The sequence below is a fragment of the Chiloscyllium punctatum genome, chromosome 4 (genome assembly GCF_047496795.1).
Source record: "Chiloscyllium punctatum isolate Juve2018m chromosome 4, sChiPun1.3, whole genome shotgun sequence".
In the NCBI taxonomy this organism is placed as follows: domain Eukaryota; kingdom Metazoa; phylum Chordata; class Chondrichthyes; order Orectolobiformes; family Hemiscylliidae; genus Chiloscyllium; species Chiloscyllium punctatum.
The window spans coordinates 57446185-57460904 of record NC_092742.1 but is presented as its reverse complement, the minus strand read 5'-3'; the positions used below and the strand labels follow the sequence as shown (position 1 = coordinate 57460904).

The window sequence follows — 14720 nt, the reverse complement described above, 5'->3', positions numbered from 1 at the left end:
ACTTTTAAATTCTAGCCCTCTCGAGATGACAACACTGTATTTGCCTTCCATAACTACCAACTCAACCTGCAAATTTCCCTTAACAGAAACCTGGAGTAGGACCCCCAAGTCCCTTTGCATTTTAGATTTCTGAATTTTCTCCTCATTTAAAAAATAGTCCATGCCTCTATACAAAAGGCAGATTGGTATATGAATGGAAACAGATTGGAATTGAGGTACAGCAAGAGCTTGGTATACTTGTATACCATTCACTCCAAGTAAGCAGGAAGGTGCAGCAGGCAGTGAAGAATGCAAAGATATTTGGCCTTCACAGTGAAATGATTTGAGCACAGGAGCAAGGACGTCTCGCTGCAACTGTATAGGGCATTGGTGAGACCACACCTTGAACACTGTGTGCAGTTTTGGTCTCCTTATCTGAGAACGGATGTTCTGGCAATGGAGTGACAGCAGTAAAGATTTACCAGGCTGACTGCTGGGATGACATATAAACAGGGACTGAATCAGTTACTACATTCACCGGAGTTTAGAAGCATGAGGGAAATCTCTAAAATTCTAAGAAGAATAGAACTTGCAGGAAGGATATTCCCGATGACGAAGGAATCCAGAACCAGGAATCATAATCTAAAAGGTACAGGGTAGACCAATTTGGACTGAGATGAGAAGAAATTTCTTCACTCAGTAGTGAGCACATGTAATTCTCTACTACAGGAGGTCATTGAACTCAGAACACAATGTTTCAAGAAGGGGTTTGAGAAACATGGGCGACACAGTGGCTCAGTAGTTAGTGTTGCTGCCTTTCAGCGCCAGGGACCCAGGTTTGATTCCAGCCTCAGGCGACAGTCTGTGTGGAGTTTGCACATTCTCCATGTATGTGCATGGGTTTACTCCAGGTGCTCCGGTTTCCTCCCACAATCCAAAGATGTGCAGGTTAGGTGAATTGGCCATAGTGTTCAGAGATGTGTAGGTTTGGTGCCATTAGTCAGGGGGAAATGTAGAGTAACAGGGTAGAGGTATAGGTCTGGGCGGGTTACTATTTGGAAGGTCGGTGTGGATTTGTTGGGCTAAATGGTCTGTTTCCACACTGTAGGGATTCTATTATAATCCAACTCATCCAAGTCGACCAAGTTTCCCAAGGTAAACTAACCACATTTGCCTGTGGTTGGCCTAAAAATTATTTAAATGTTCTAACTGTACAGCTTCTACCACTTCCACTGGCAAGTCATTTCACATACAAACCAGCGTGCGTGTGAGAAAGTTGCCCCTCAGGTCTCTTTTAAATCTTTCTCCTCTCACCTTACAAAATATACCCCCTACTTTTGAACTCACTCATCTTAGGGAAAAGACCTTTGCTAGTCATATTATCTACGTCCCTCATGATTTTATAAACCTTTAGAAGGTAACCACTCAACCTCCTACACTCCAATAAAAAAATTCCAGCCTATCATTATAACTCAAATCCTCCAGACCAGGCAACATCCTGGTAAATCTTATTTGAGCCCCCTCCAATGTAATAATACTCTTTCTAATAACAGGGCAACCAGAGTATACACAGTAGTCCAAAAACGGCCTCACCAACATCCTGTACAACCTCAACATGACATTCCAACTTCTATACACAGTGATTTCAGCAACAAGTTGACTCTCACACTTCCCATGATCTGAGCACATCCCATCGTGTGAACGCTGTTTCAATACAGGAAGAGCAGCAACCAACTTGCATGTGGCAAATTTCCATGTGCGGTAATATGTTAGTGGCCCGATGACCTGCTTTTAAGGATAGTAAGAGATAAATATTAATTAGAATACTCTCTCTGCTGATCTAATCTCTTTAAAAAATATCTCTTGGTCCATGTTCAAATTCACATGACAGAGAAAGAAATGTTTGTTTATCTAAACACGAGCACCTTCAACAGTGCAGCACTCCCTCAATATTCCACTGCAGAATTAGCCTTGATTTTTGCACTCACTTTTCTGGAACAGAACTTGAACTTACAACTTTCTGATGGGAGTGTTATCAATTTGCTGTATCAGAGCTATAGGGAGAGGGTGAATAGGCTGGGGCTGCTTTCCCTGGAGCATCAAAGGCTGAGGAGTGACCTCAGAAGTTTATAAAATTATGAGGGGCATGGATAGGATAAATAGACAAAGTCTTTTCCCTGGGGTGGGGGACTCCAGAACTAGAGGGCATAGGTTTAGGGTGAGAGGGAAAAGATATAAAAGGGCAACCTTTTCACACAGAGGGTGGTGCGTGTATGGAATGAGCTGCCAGAGGAAGTGGTGGAGGCTGGTACAATTGTAACATTTAAAAGGCATCCAGATGGGTATATGAATATGAAGAGTTTAGAGGGATATGGACCAAGTGCTGGCAAATGGGACTCGATTAGGTTGGGATATCTGCTCACCATGGACAAGTTGGACCGAAGGGTCTGTTTCCGTGCTGTACATCTCTATGACAATGGCTCTGGAACAGATCGTCACACCTGTCTACTAACATGTGCTTTTTGGACATTTTGTTTGTACTACTTCTTGAAAAATTAAAAGAAAGATTAAAAAACTTATAAGCACATCTTGCTCTGTCAGGGGGCCACAAATCAATTCACAGCCAATCAATTAATTTTGAAATATCATTACTGTTTTTATGAAAGTAGCAGCTGATATGTCACAGCAAAAGACATATAAAAAGCTAATTTTTTTGTTGTGTATATTGAAACAAATTTTGAGGATGTCCCTGCTCTTCTTTAAATGTCATAGTATGTTTTAAATCTGCCCAAACACGCACGTGCACATTTAGTTTGAAGTTACACCTAAAAGTTGTCGGGTAATTGGTCAGAACATAAAGAACAGGAAATTACTGAAAGGTTAATCAGGAGAAATAAGTTAGACCATAAAGGAAAGCCAGCTAGAAATGTAAAAATGTAAAGGAAAAGTTTCCAGAGGGATTTTTAAAAAATATTTTTAAAAAGTGATTAAAGTGAGTACTCATGCTCAAAATTGAAGATGGGGAGTTAGTAGTATTACGATTCCAGCTGAAGTTATTAGTTACAAATCTGTTCCCAAAATAGGATCTGGTTTGGTAGATTATATTTGATTTGTTTTGTGCAGATTTGCTTTCATGATAACACATAAGTGTATCAACAAAAGAAATTAAAATAAATAGAACAAACCATCTACTTATGAAATGAATTCAGATTTTTAAACAGTAAAAATATAATTCCATTATTCCCCACATACACAAGTGTAAATTGAAAACAAACAAAATAACTTTGCATGGTATCCAGAAATCACCAGTGATACAGTAACCCAAAACACCACTTGTGCAGTACTCAAACTAGACTCCTGTATCTCACATGTTAATAGGTTTAAATCACTGATGATTTCAATGTTTAGACAAGAACTGCAGATAGCTGTAGAATGAAATGATCATACAACTAAGCCTCAATGTACTCAACTTTATGTGATCTCTTCAGGGTTTTATCCCAACATTTTTGGGACTGAGATGTACACTAATCCTTACTCCGAGGTAACTTAATCCGCTATATATCATTCCCTTTTCAGGAGCACATGTCTAAAGGGCCACCTTATTCCAAGGAATTCATAATACATCTCCACTCAAGGTAAAAAGAAAAGTGAAACCCAAAAGTTTTCCTCTCCAGCTTTTTCCCGTGGGTTTAAAAAAAGCAAGCCAAAAAACTGTTTCAAAAGAAATCACTTTGGCTCCAAAATACTTAAAAGACACACAGAAAACCCACTGGTTACTCATTCAAAACACAAAAACTAAAATTACAATGAATAATGTTTACACATCTGAAAGAACAAAACAACAAAGAAAATTATAGCAGGGGAACTGGTCCTTCGGCCCTCTAAGCCGGCACCAATCCAGAACCTCTCTATAAACGTGTCGCCTATTTTCCAAGGATCTGTATACCTCTGCTCCCTGCCTATTTACGTACCTGTCTAAATACTTTTAAAATGACGTTATCGTGTTCACTTCTACCACCTCCACTGGCAACACGGCACAGGCACCCACCACCCTGTTTGTAAAACCTTTCCACGCATATTTCCCTTAAACTTCCCCCCCTCACCTTGAACTCATGACACCAAGTAATTGAATCCCCCACTCCGGGGAAAAACGTTCTTGCTATCCACCTTGTCGATAACTCTCATGATTTTGTAGAACTCAATCAAGTTCTCTCTCATTTTTCTAATGAAAATAATCCTAATCAACTCAACCTCTCTTCATCCTTATTGCCCTCCATACCTGGCAACATCCTGGTGAACCTCTTCTGCACTCTCTCCAAAGCATCCACATCCTTTTGGTAATGTGGTGACCAGAAGAGTATGCAGTATTCCAAATGTGGCCGAACCAAAGTCCTATACAGCTGCAACATGACCTGCTAACTCTTGTACTCAATACCCCATTCAATGAAGGAAGGCATGCCTTCTTGACCACTATTAACCTGCGTTGCCACCTTCAGGGTACAATTCACCTGAACACCCAGATCTCTCTGTACATCAATGCTTTTCCATTTACCATGTGGTTCACTCTTGAATTGGATCTTCCAAACTGCATTACCTCGCATTTGCCAGGAATGAACTCCATCTGCCAGTTCTCTACCCAACTCTCCAAAATCTCTATATTCTGCTTTATTTGCTGACAGCCCTTCACCATCCACTTCTCCACCAATCTTAGTGTCAGCTGCCAACTTGCTAATCAGACCACCCGATTATCCCATAGTTTCCGTCAGTGGGCGGATAATCAGGAGATGGCAGTAAAGAAATAAACAAATATTTTTCTTTGTCTCTGTTTTGAGAGCACAAGAACATTTTAGTAATAGCTATAAATCAGAAGGTGAAAGGGAGAAAGAAACTTAGCAAAATTACAAAACCCAGGGAAAGAGGTAGCTAATGAGGTAGTAGATACATTATTCTATTTTTCCAAAATGTTACATTCTGGAAAGGTTCCATCAGAACAAAGTACTAATACAAAGAACAAATACAACTCCACCAGTCCAGAAATGGAGGGAAATAGGAAACAGCAAACTATAGGCTAGTGTGATGACTGTCAGGGGAAGGCGTGAAAATGAATCATTAAAGTGGTTATAGCTAGGCACTTAGAAAACTCAAGTCAGTCAGTAAAACTCAACTTCCTTTGTGCAGAAGAAATCTCATTTAACCAGCTTATTGGAGCTTTTTGAAGGAGTACCATGTGCTGTGAAAAAAGGGGAACAGATTCATACTTTATATGAATTTCCAGAAGGTATTTGACAGGGTGTTACGTAAAAGTTTCTTGTCCAAACTCGGTGTTCATGGTAACAATGAGTAACTTATCAATATTCATAGAAAATTAGTTGGTTGGCAGAAAACAGAATTACCAAAGTATTAACTTTTATGATTGATAGGGTGTGAATGGGGTTCCACGGTGACGTGTGCTCGATGTTGGAAAATGGGGGGTCTTCAGAAATCAGATAATGAGAGTCCAGAGACAGTATATTCCTGTTAAGGTGAAAGGAAAGGCTCGTAGGTGTAGGGAATGCTGGATGATGAGAGAAAGTTGAAGGTTTAGTTAAGAAAAACATATGTCAGGGAGGTAAAGGATAGATTGAGTGAATTCTTAGAAGAGTATAAAGACAGAAGGAGCATACTTAAGGAGGAAATCCAGAAGGCAAAAAGAGGACATGAGGGGTTTGGCAAATAAGCTTAAGAATAATCCAAAGGGTTTTTACAAATATATTAAGGACCAAAGAGTAACTCAGGAGAGAAGAGGGCCCCTCAAAAGATCGGCAAAATGGCCTTTGTGTCCACAGGAGATGGGGAGAGACTATTTTGCATCAGTTTACTGCAGAGAAGGACATTGAAGATACAGAATATAGGGAAATAGACATCTTGAAAAATGTCCAGATTACAGAGGAGGAAGTGCTGGATGTCTTGAAACACATAAAAGTGGATAAAGGTGGTAAGGACAAGCCAGGAAACTATAGACCGGTGAGCCAGTTGTCAAGTGTGGGCAATTTGTTGAAGGGAATCCTGAGGGACAGAATGTACATGTATTTGGAAAGGCAGGAGGAATAGTCAACATGGCTTTGTGTGTGGGAAATCATGTCTCACAAACTTGAATGAGTTTTTTGAAGAATTAAAAAAGAGGATTAATGAGGGCAGAGTGGTAGGTGTGATCTATATGGACCTCAGGAAGGCATTTGACAAGTTCATGGGAGACTGGTTAGCAAGTTTAGATCTCATGGAATACAGGGAGAACTAGCCATTTGGATACAGAACTGGCTCAAAGGTAACAGACAGAGGGTGGTGATGGAAGGTTGCTTTTTAGACTTCAGGCCTGCGACCAGTGGAATGCCACAAGGATTGGTGCTGGGTCCACTACTTTTCATCATTTATATAAATGATTTGGATATGAGCATAAGAGATACAGTTAGTAAGTTTGCAGATGACACCGAAATTGGAAGTGTAGTGGACAGCAAAGAGGGTCACCCCTTACCAATGAGCTGCGGAGTGGCAGATGGACCTTAATTTAGATAAATGCAAGGTGCTGCATTTTGGGAAAGCAAATCTTAGCAGGACTTATACACTTAATGGTAAGGACCGAGGGAGTGTTGCTGAACAAAGAGACCTCAGAGGGCAGGTTCACAGCTCCTTGAAGGTTGAGTCACAGGTAGATAGGATACTGAAGGTGGCATTTGGTATGCTTTCCTTTATTGGTCAGAGTACTTAGCACAGGAGTTGGAAGGTCATTTTGTGGCGGTACAGGACATTGGTTAGGCCACTGTTGGAATGTTGTACGCAGTTCTGGTCTCCTTCCTATCGGAAAGAAGTTGTGAAACTTGAAAGGGTTCAGAAAAAAAATTCAAGGATGTTGCCAGGATTGGAGTATTTGAGCTATAGGGAGAGGTTGAATAGGCTGGGGCTGTTTTCTCTGGAGCATTAGAGGCTGAAGGGGTGAACTTCTAGAAGTTTATAAAATCATGAGGGGCATGGATAGGGTACACAGGCAAAGTCTTGGGTACCAAGTACATGGATAGGGTACACAGGCAAAGGGGTGGGGGAGTCCAGAGCTAGATGGCATAGGTTTAGGATGAGAGGAGAAAGATATAAAAGGGACCTAAGGGACAGCCTTTTCACACAGAGGGTGTTGCATGTGTGGAATGGGCTGCCAGAAGAAGTGATGCAGGCTGGTACAATTACAACATTTAAAAGGCACCCGGATGGGTATATGAATAGGAAGGGTTTGGAGGGATATGGGCCGGGTGCTGGCAGATGGGACTAGATTGTGTTGGAATACCTGGTTGGCATGGACGAGGTGGACTGAAAGGTCTGTTTCCGTGCTGTACATCTGTATGACTCTATGTATGTCCTGTTGTCAAAGGTGAACTGGTGGATGTACTGTAACTAGATTCCAGTTGACAAATTCAACATCACCGGTTATTGCAGGGAAAATTGAAACTCATCATGTAGTCGTCATCTTTTGGCACAGGTAAAATATTGACAAGCTAACAGGAAGCAGAGTGTAGGCATAAGTTGGTCTTTTTCAGGTTGGTCTGATGTAACCATTTTTAAAAATTCATTCAGAGCACTTGGGCTTCATAGACTAAGCCAGAATTTACTACTCATCATTAGTTGCCCTTTAACGTGCTGGTGAGTTTATACCACTTACAGTCAGTTCTGCGAAAATGCGCATTTCTTCAACGTGAATTAGCTTTAACGTGATTGAAGAATTTAGATCGTCATTTGTGGAATGTGAACTTCCCTTCCCTGTACTGTCTGTAATGCGATTCCAGCCCCTTCAGTTTAAACGGCCTGGCCTATGGGCAATTTTGTTATCATGTGAGATCACACGAGAATGGAAACTATCACATTATATCAGAACTGACTGCATTCCATTAGTATACATAAACCCATTAGTACACATATTGCTGTTAAAGAGGGAGTTCCAGGATTTTGACCCAGCAACAGTGAAGGATTGGGAATATATTTCACGGATCGTGTGACTTGTAGAGGCAGTGTTATTTCCATGTGTTTGCTGCCCTTGTCCTTCACCTTGGGTTAGTGTGTTAGTCCAAGAAATTTTTGTGTTGCTTCTTGTCGATGGAAGACACTGTTTGCCGCTGTATACCAGGGTGGGAGAAGCAACTGTGAATATGGGAGCACTCAAGCCTGTTGCCCAACTTTTTGAATGTTGTTCAAGGTGCACTCAACCAGGCAAATAAGGAGTATTCCATCCTGATATGAACCTTGTGGATGGTGGACAGGCTTTGGGGATTGAGGAAGTGAGTTACATTCTGCAGGATTTCAAGTCTCTGACCTGGTCTTGTAGTTATAGTATCTATTTAGTTAGTTCATTTCAGTTTCTGTTTAATGTGCCTCGTGGATCAATGTTTCCAATTTATCTGAATGACTTGGATGAAGGATTGGAAGGTATGGTTGCTAAATTTTCTGACGACACAAAGGTAGCCAGGAACCTAAATTGTGAGAGGATATAACGAGGCTACAAAAAGAGAGAGGTCTTAAGTGAGTGGGCAAAGATCTGGCAGACAGTTAATACGCTGGTAAATGTGAAATTGTCATCTTGGCAACAATACTTTAATTTTTTTTTTAAAAGTCATGAAAGATTTGAGAACAATGAGAGCAGAGACATCTGGGACTCCTTTTGCATGAATCACAAAAGTCTAGTATGTAGGTAAACAAGTAATTAGGAAACCTAGTAGAATGTTCCAATTTATTCAAACAGGAATTGAATATACAAGTAGGAAGGTCATGCTTTGGTTGTACAGAGCACTGATAAGAACACATCTGGAGTAATGCAAACGGTTTTGCTCATCAATACTTAAGGGTGTTCAGAGAAGTGTGAGAAATATAGAAAATAGGAACAGGAGCAGGCCATTTGGCCCTTCAAACCTGCTTCTCCATTCAAATATAATCATGGCTGATCATCCTATTCAGTGTCCCATTCCCACTTATACTCCACACCCTTTAATCTCAAGAATTGTGTCCTCCATTTACCCACTTACAGAATCATAGAGATGTACAGCATGGAAACAGACCCTTAGGGCCAACACGTCCATGCCAACCAGATATCCCAACCCAATCTAGTCTCACTTGCCAGCACCCAGCCCATATCCCAGAGGTTGCAAATGTACTAGCCTCCACCACTTCCTCTGGCAGCTCATTTCATACAGGTACCATGCTCTGTGTAAAAAGGTTGCCTTTTATGTCTTTCCCCTCTCACCCTAAACCTATGCCCTCTAGTTCTGGACTCCCCCACCCCAGGAAAAAGACCTTGTCTATTTATCTTATCCATGCCCCTCATGATTTTACAACCCTCCATAAGGTCACCTCTCAGCCTTCAGGGAAAACAGCCCCAGCCTATTCAACCTCTCCTTGTAGCTCAAATCCTCCAACCCTGGCAACATCCTTGTAAATCGTTTCTGAACCGTTTCAGTTTCACAACATCCTTCCGATAGGAAACAGACCAGAATTGCACACAATATTTCAAAAGTGGCCTAACTAATGTCCTGTACAGCTGCAACATGACCTCCCAACTCGTGTACTCAATACTCTGGCTAATAAAGGAAAGCATACCAAATGCCTTCTTCACTATCCTCTCGACCTGCAACTTGACTTTCAAGGAACTATGCACCTGCACTCCAAGGTCTCTCTTTTTCCGCAATACTCCCAGGACCTTACCATTAAGTGTGCAAGTCCTGCTAAGATTTGCTTTCCCAAAATGCAGCACCTCACATTTATCTAAATGGAACTCCATCCGCCACTCCTCAGCCCATTGACTCATCTGATCAAGATCCCATTGTAATCTAAGGTAACATTCTTTGCTGTCCACTACCCTCCAATTTTGGTGTCATCTGCAAACTTACTTCTTCCAAGAATTGTAACAGATTCATAAAAAATAACTGTCACTTCACAAAACTATGCTGACTCTGCTCGATTACCTTGAACTCATCTAAGTACCGTGCTATCATAACCTCTTTAGCAATAGCTTCCAAGACTCTGTGTGAACTATGCTCGGGTAGCTCAGCTGGAGTCTCCTGCTTTCTGTCGCCCTCCCTTTTCAAATAAAGGAACTACAGTTGCTGCCTTCCAATCTAGCCCAGACTTTTCTGAATTGAGGATGAGTGCGGAAAATAAAACCAATGCAAAAACTATTTCAAAGCTACTCCTTTTAAGAACCTATGATGAGATCCATTAAGGCTAAGGCACTTGTCAGCTATAGTCATTTATTCAAGAGCACTTCCCTCATTGCTACTGGTGTCCTCTATAGTGAAGAATGATGTAAAGACTCTCTGCACTTCATCTGCAATTAGTTCACTTTTCAGTTGGTAATTCTCCAGACTTATTTTTTGAACACTTAACTCTTTTCTTCCTAATTTTTTTTTGAAAGATCATACTGCCTGAATGACTGAAGGGAAAATGCATGGTCAAGGGAAAGATCAGCTGACACAGCAATTGAGGGGCAGAGTGGGAGCGAACGTTACCATTAGGCAGGCTAAAGTGAATTGGACTTACAGAAACTTCTCAACAGCGAAGGAAATGTACTGGAATGATGAAATAGATTTGAATTGAGGCACCTTGGTCTCAGGAAATATTTCTCTGAGAAAGCATTTCTGAGGTATTCATATTCCTGAATTTGCATCAATATCACTTCAGGAGCGTTGAATCAGCCATTATCCTATTGATGGAGGACAGGAAAAATTGTGGCTGTAGGAGCTGCTCCTTTTTTGAGGTATTTTAGGTGCTGTGGGTGATTTCTTCGAATTCCAGGAGCAGTAATTACTGTTTTCTATGCTGTTGTATTGTTTTGAAACTTTGAGGAAAAAAGATCAATAAAAACGGCACCTTAAAAAGGAAGAGGAGAGCAAAAGCAAAGACTACATGGTCAGTGAGAGAGAGAGAGAAAGAAAAAGAAAGAAATCTACACTGCTGCCTGACACAGCAGCAAATGCCTTTGCTAGACATTTTCTGGACATCAGAATGGGTCTAAGAAAAATTAACAAACAGCAAAATTCACAGCTGACCTTGGAGGGACCAATGTGGAGGAACTCACAGCACAGGAACAGTGCATAATGTTTAACGTGTAACCTTGCTGTACTTCTACAGAAATGAGTGGAGTGGTTTTTTTGGGTCTCTGTTTTACTGACATCTACCTCGAATAAAATTTTAGAATATAAAACACAGTTACTAAGTTAGCCTAGATCAATATTTTTCAAAGCAACAAGACAGTGCTATTTTCTGTAGATTCTGAAGGTGCAAAGATGGCCTTTAGTAGAGTGATGTGTCAGATGTGGGAGATTAAGGAGAATGTCCATGTTACTGATGACTATGTCTGCAGCAAATGTGCTTGGTTGCGAATCCTATCAGGCTGCAGGGCTGCAGATGCTAGAGATTAGGATTCGCCATCCATCATGTCACCGAGCTTCTGTAAATTCCTCATTGCCTCTAACTGCTGCTCCAAATGATCCATGCAATCTGATAGGATTCGCAGTCTAGATTAGTGTGGTGCTGGAAAAGTACAGGTCAGGCAGCTTCCGAGGAGCAGGAAAATCAACGTTTCGAGCAAAAGCCCTTCATCATTCATCAAAAGAAGGGCGTTCAACAAAGTTCGTCGTGGTAGACTGGTTAGCAAGGTTAGATCACATGGAATACAGGGAGGACTAGCCATTGGATAAAGAACTGGCTCAAAAGGTAGAAGACAGAGGATGGTGGTGAAGGTTTGCTTCTCAAACTGGAGGCTTGTGACCTTCAATGTGTCACAAGGATTGATGTTGGGTCCACTACTTTTTATCATTTATATAAATGATTTGGATGTGAACATAGGAGGTACAGTTTAGTAAGTTTGATAACACCAAAATTGGTGTAGTGGACCACAAAGAAAGTTGCCTCAGGATGTAAGGCCCTGGGGAGTGTTGCTGAAGAAAGAGTCCTTGGAGTGCAGGTTCAGGTTCATAGTTTCTGCAAAGTGGAGTTGCAGGTAGATACGATAGCGCAAAAGGTGTTTAGTATGCTTACCTTTATTGGTCAGAGCATTGAGTATAGGGGTTGGGCAGTCATGTTACGGTGTACAGGACACTGGTTAGGCCAGTTCTGGAATATTGCATGCAATTCTGGTCTCCCTCCTATAGGAAGGATGTTGTGAAACTTGATAGGGTTCAGAAAAGATTTATAAGAATGTTGCCAAGGTTGGAGGGTTTGAGCTATTGGGAGAGGCTGAATAGGTGGGGTTGTTTTCCTTGGAGTGTCAGAGGCTGAGAGGTGACCTAATACAAGGTTATAAAATCATGAGGGGCATGGATAGGGTAAAGAGACAAGGTATTTTACCTGGGTTGGGGGGGGGGGGGGGGGGGGGGGGGGGGAAAGAGTCCAGAACTCGTTTATAGTGAGAGGGGAAAGAGTTAAAAAGGACCTCCAGGGCAAAGTTTTCACACATAGGGTGGTGTATGTATGGAATGAGCTGCCAGAGGATGTGGTGGAGGCTGGTCCAATTACTACATTTAAAAGACACCTGGATTGGTACATAAATAGGAAGGGTTTAGAGGGATATGGACCAAGTGCTGGCAAATGGAACTAGATTAATTTAGGATATCTGGTCGGCACGGGTGAGTTGAATTAAAGGGTCTGTTCCGTGCTATACATCTCTTTGACTCTAATGATTCAGATACAGAGCCTTCAGTTGCATACTTTCATTATTTTTCTAACTTTCAGTCTTACCTATTAGCTAACTGTTAGATTTGTACTCTCGATCCCTTCCTGTTGTGGTCTGTTCATCATTTCCCAGATTAGTACTTTTCTCTTTGGCCTTGACTCTGCTCTTTGATTTGCTACATCTTTCCATCTTGATTCCTGGTCTTCATTAGTTTGGTTTTAAGTCCTCTGTACTTCCTTAGTTATGCAGCTTGAAAGACCACCCGCCCTGTTCCAGGTGGAGATTGTCCCTTCAGTTCACTTTGCCCAGTAACGGTGCCACTGCCCATGAGCCAGAACCTGTTTCTCCCATACTAGTCTCTGAGTCACACATTTGTCTCTTTAAGCTGATATACTGAATGACAACTTACACATGACTTGGGTAATAATCCAGAGATTTTGTCCAAAAGCCCTGAAACCAAGCAGACAACACAGCTGTCTAAATTCAGGCTCTGTGCTGCAGGAAACAGCACCATTCTTTGACTGCACTGTTACCATCTACCATTACATTTTTACGGCATAGTGTACCTTGATCCTATGCTCAGTGGGCTACTCAATCTGCAACTCATTGTCATCCAAACAAACTCAAATAATCTCAAACTTGCTTCTCTTGCTGGACTCATCCCACCCAATCACTACCAATCTTCCCACCCACACTACCATGTCTTAACACTAGTTTTGCTCTGTTTTATGTCTCAGGTATTACTAATATTGAGTGCATACATTTGGAGTTAGGCATTCCAAGGTTATTTAATAATCCAGAAAATTCCAAAATCCAGAAGTACCTAAATCCCAAACATTCTGCACTGAAGATGTATTCAACAACTCATAATTCATTAGGACTATAAATACAACCTAACACATAGAGAACTGGAGATCAAGTTGAGATCGTGAAGTATGGGGTTGATAGGCCAGTAGAACTCAATAGAAGTAACAGTGCATGTAATTTTATGAGAGTTTTTTTTATTGTAGGGAAACCTTGGTAAATGGGCAAGGATTTCACTTGGATGCATTGAAAAGGTTTCAGGAGGATTTCGATAGCAATAGGAGTGAAATCATGAAAGAGGCGTCTAATATTATAAAAGTGCAAAAAAGCAGTCTTTATTGGCTGCACAACTACAAAATTTCAGGTTAGATCAATTCGGGCAGAATGTCAACAAAAAAAGTCATACATACCCTTAACGGGCCTTTTACTTGGTCATCCTGGACAACATGTGTAGAACTGTCATGCTTAAAGATCACCTACACAATATAAAAATTATAAAACAGGCTTAGACATTATGAAAATTCAATGAGGCATCATAGTAAAACTAAAAGCCAAACATAACTGAATAAAGTTATAGATTTCTGGTGAACAGCAAGCAACATACCTTGACCTTTACCAATCGCTTCACGGTCTTAATTTTTGCCTCGCAGAAGGCACCACGGTACTTGGCACTAACATCCGTTCCCACTGTGAGATAGGCAGGCTCATCAGCTGCCTGTAAATCAGAAAAATAATATATCAAAGTTAGAAAATAATCAAGAATTAAAAATCAATTCAAAGCAGTTTGAACGAAGTCTTATATGGAAAATCCAAAATTGACCTAAAATGGAACTTCAGAACAAAGGCAAAAATTCATACTCAAGTTAAATCGTTAAATTTGTTTCTCTCTTCACCAAGTGTTGCCAAGTCTGCTAAATATTTCTGGCACTATTATTATCATTGCTCTGAAATAGTGGTTTCCACCCGAATCCACAGAGCAATAAATTGATAGATGTGGAACTAAGCCAAAGGTCCTAGTCTGGTCTTTGTTTTGACATAACTAAAAGAAGAGATAAAAGTGAGGGATGCTTAATAATTGTTTTCAGTATTGCCCAAACTTGAAGAAGTGGAAGATGAAATTAAGAAACCAGCATTTCCTGCTGTAATTGCAGAAAAATAAAATGACTTAGCCATCCTTTAATTATACTTCCAACTAAACCTGTTGGACGATAACCTGGTGTTGTGTGATTTTTAACTGAGTCCACCCCAGTCCAAC

The 14720-nt window shown here is 40.9% G+C and overlaps 1 protein-coding gene across 3 annotated transcripts in view; it reads right to left on the bottom strand.

Moving 5' to 3' along the window:
* Positions 1–14720, bottom strand: part of arid4a (AT-rich interactive domain 4A) — a 147282-nt gene that overhangs the window by 103143 nt on the left and 29419 nt on the right. For all 3 annotated transcript variants that reach the window (XM_072568818.1, XM_072568819.1, XM_072568821.1), the window contains 2 exons: positions 14070–14180; positions 13876–13941 (listed from right to left, as the gene is read on the bottom strand). In XM_072568818.1, coding sequence (XP_072424919.1) covers positions 13876–13941; positions 14070–14180 — 177 coding nt within the window. The remainder of the gene's footprint in view (positions 1–13875; positions 13942–14069; positions 14181–14720) is intronic.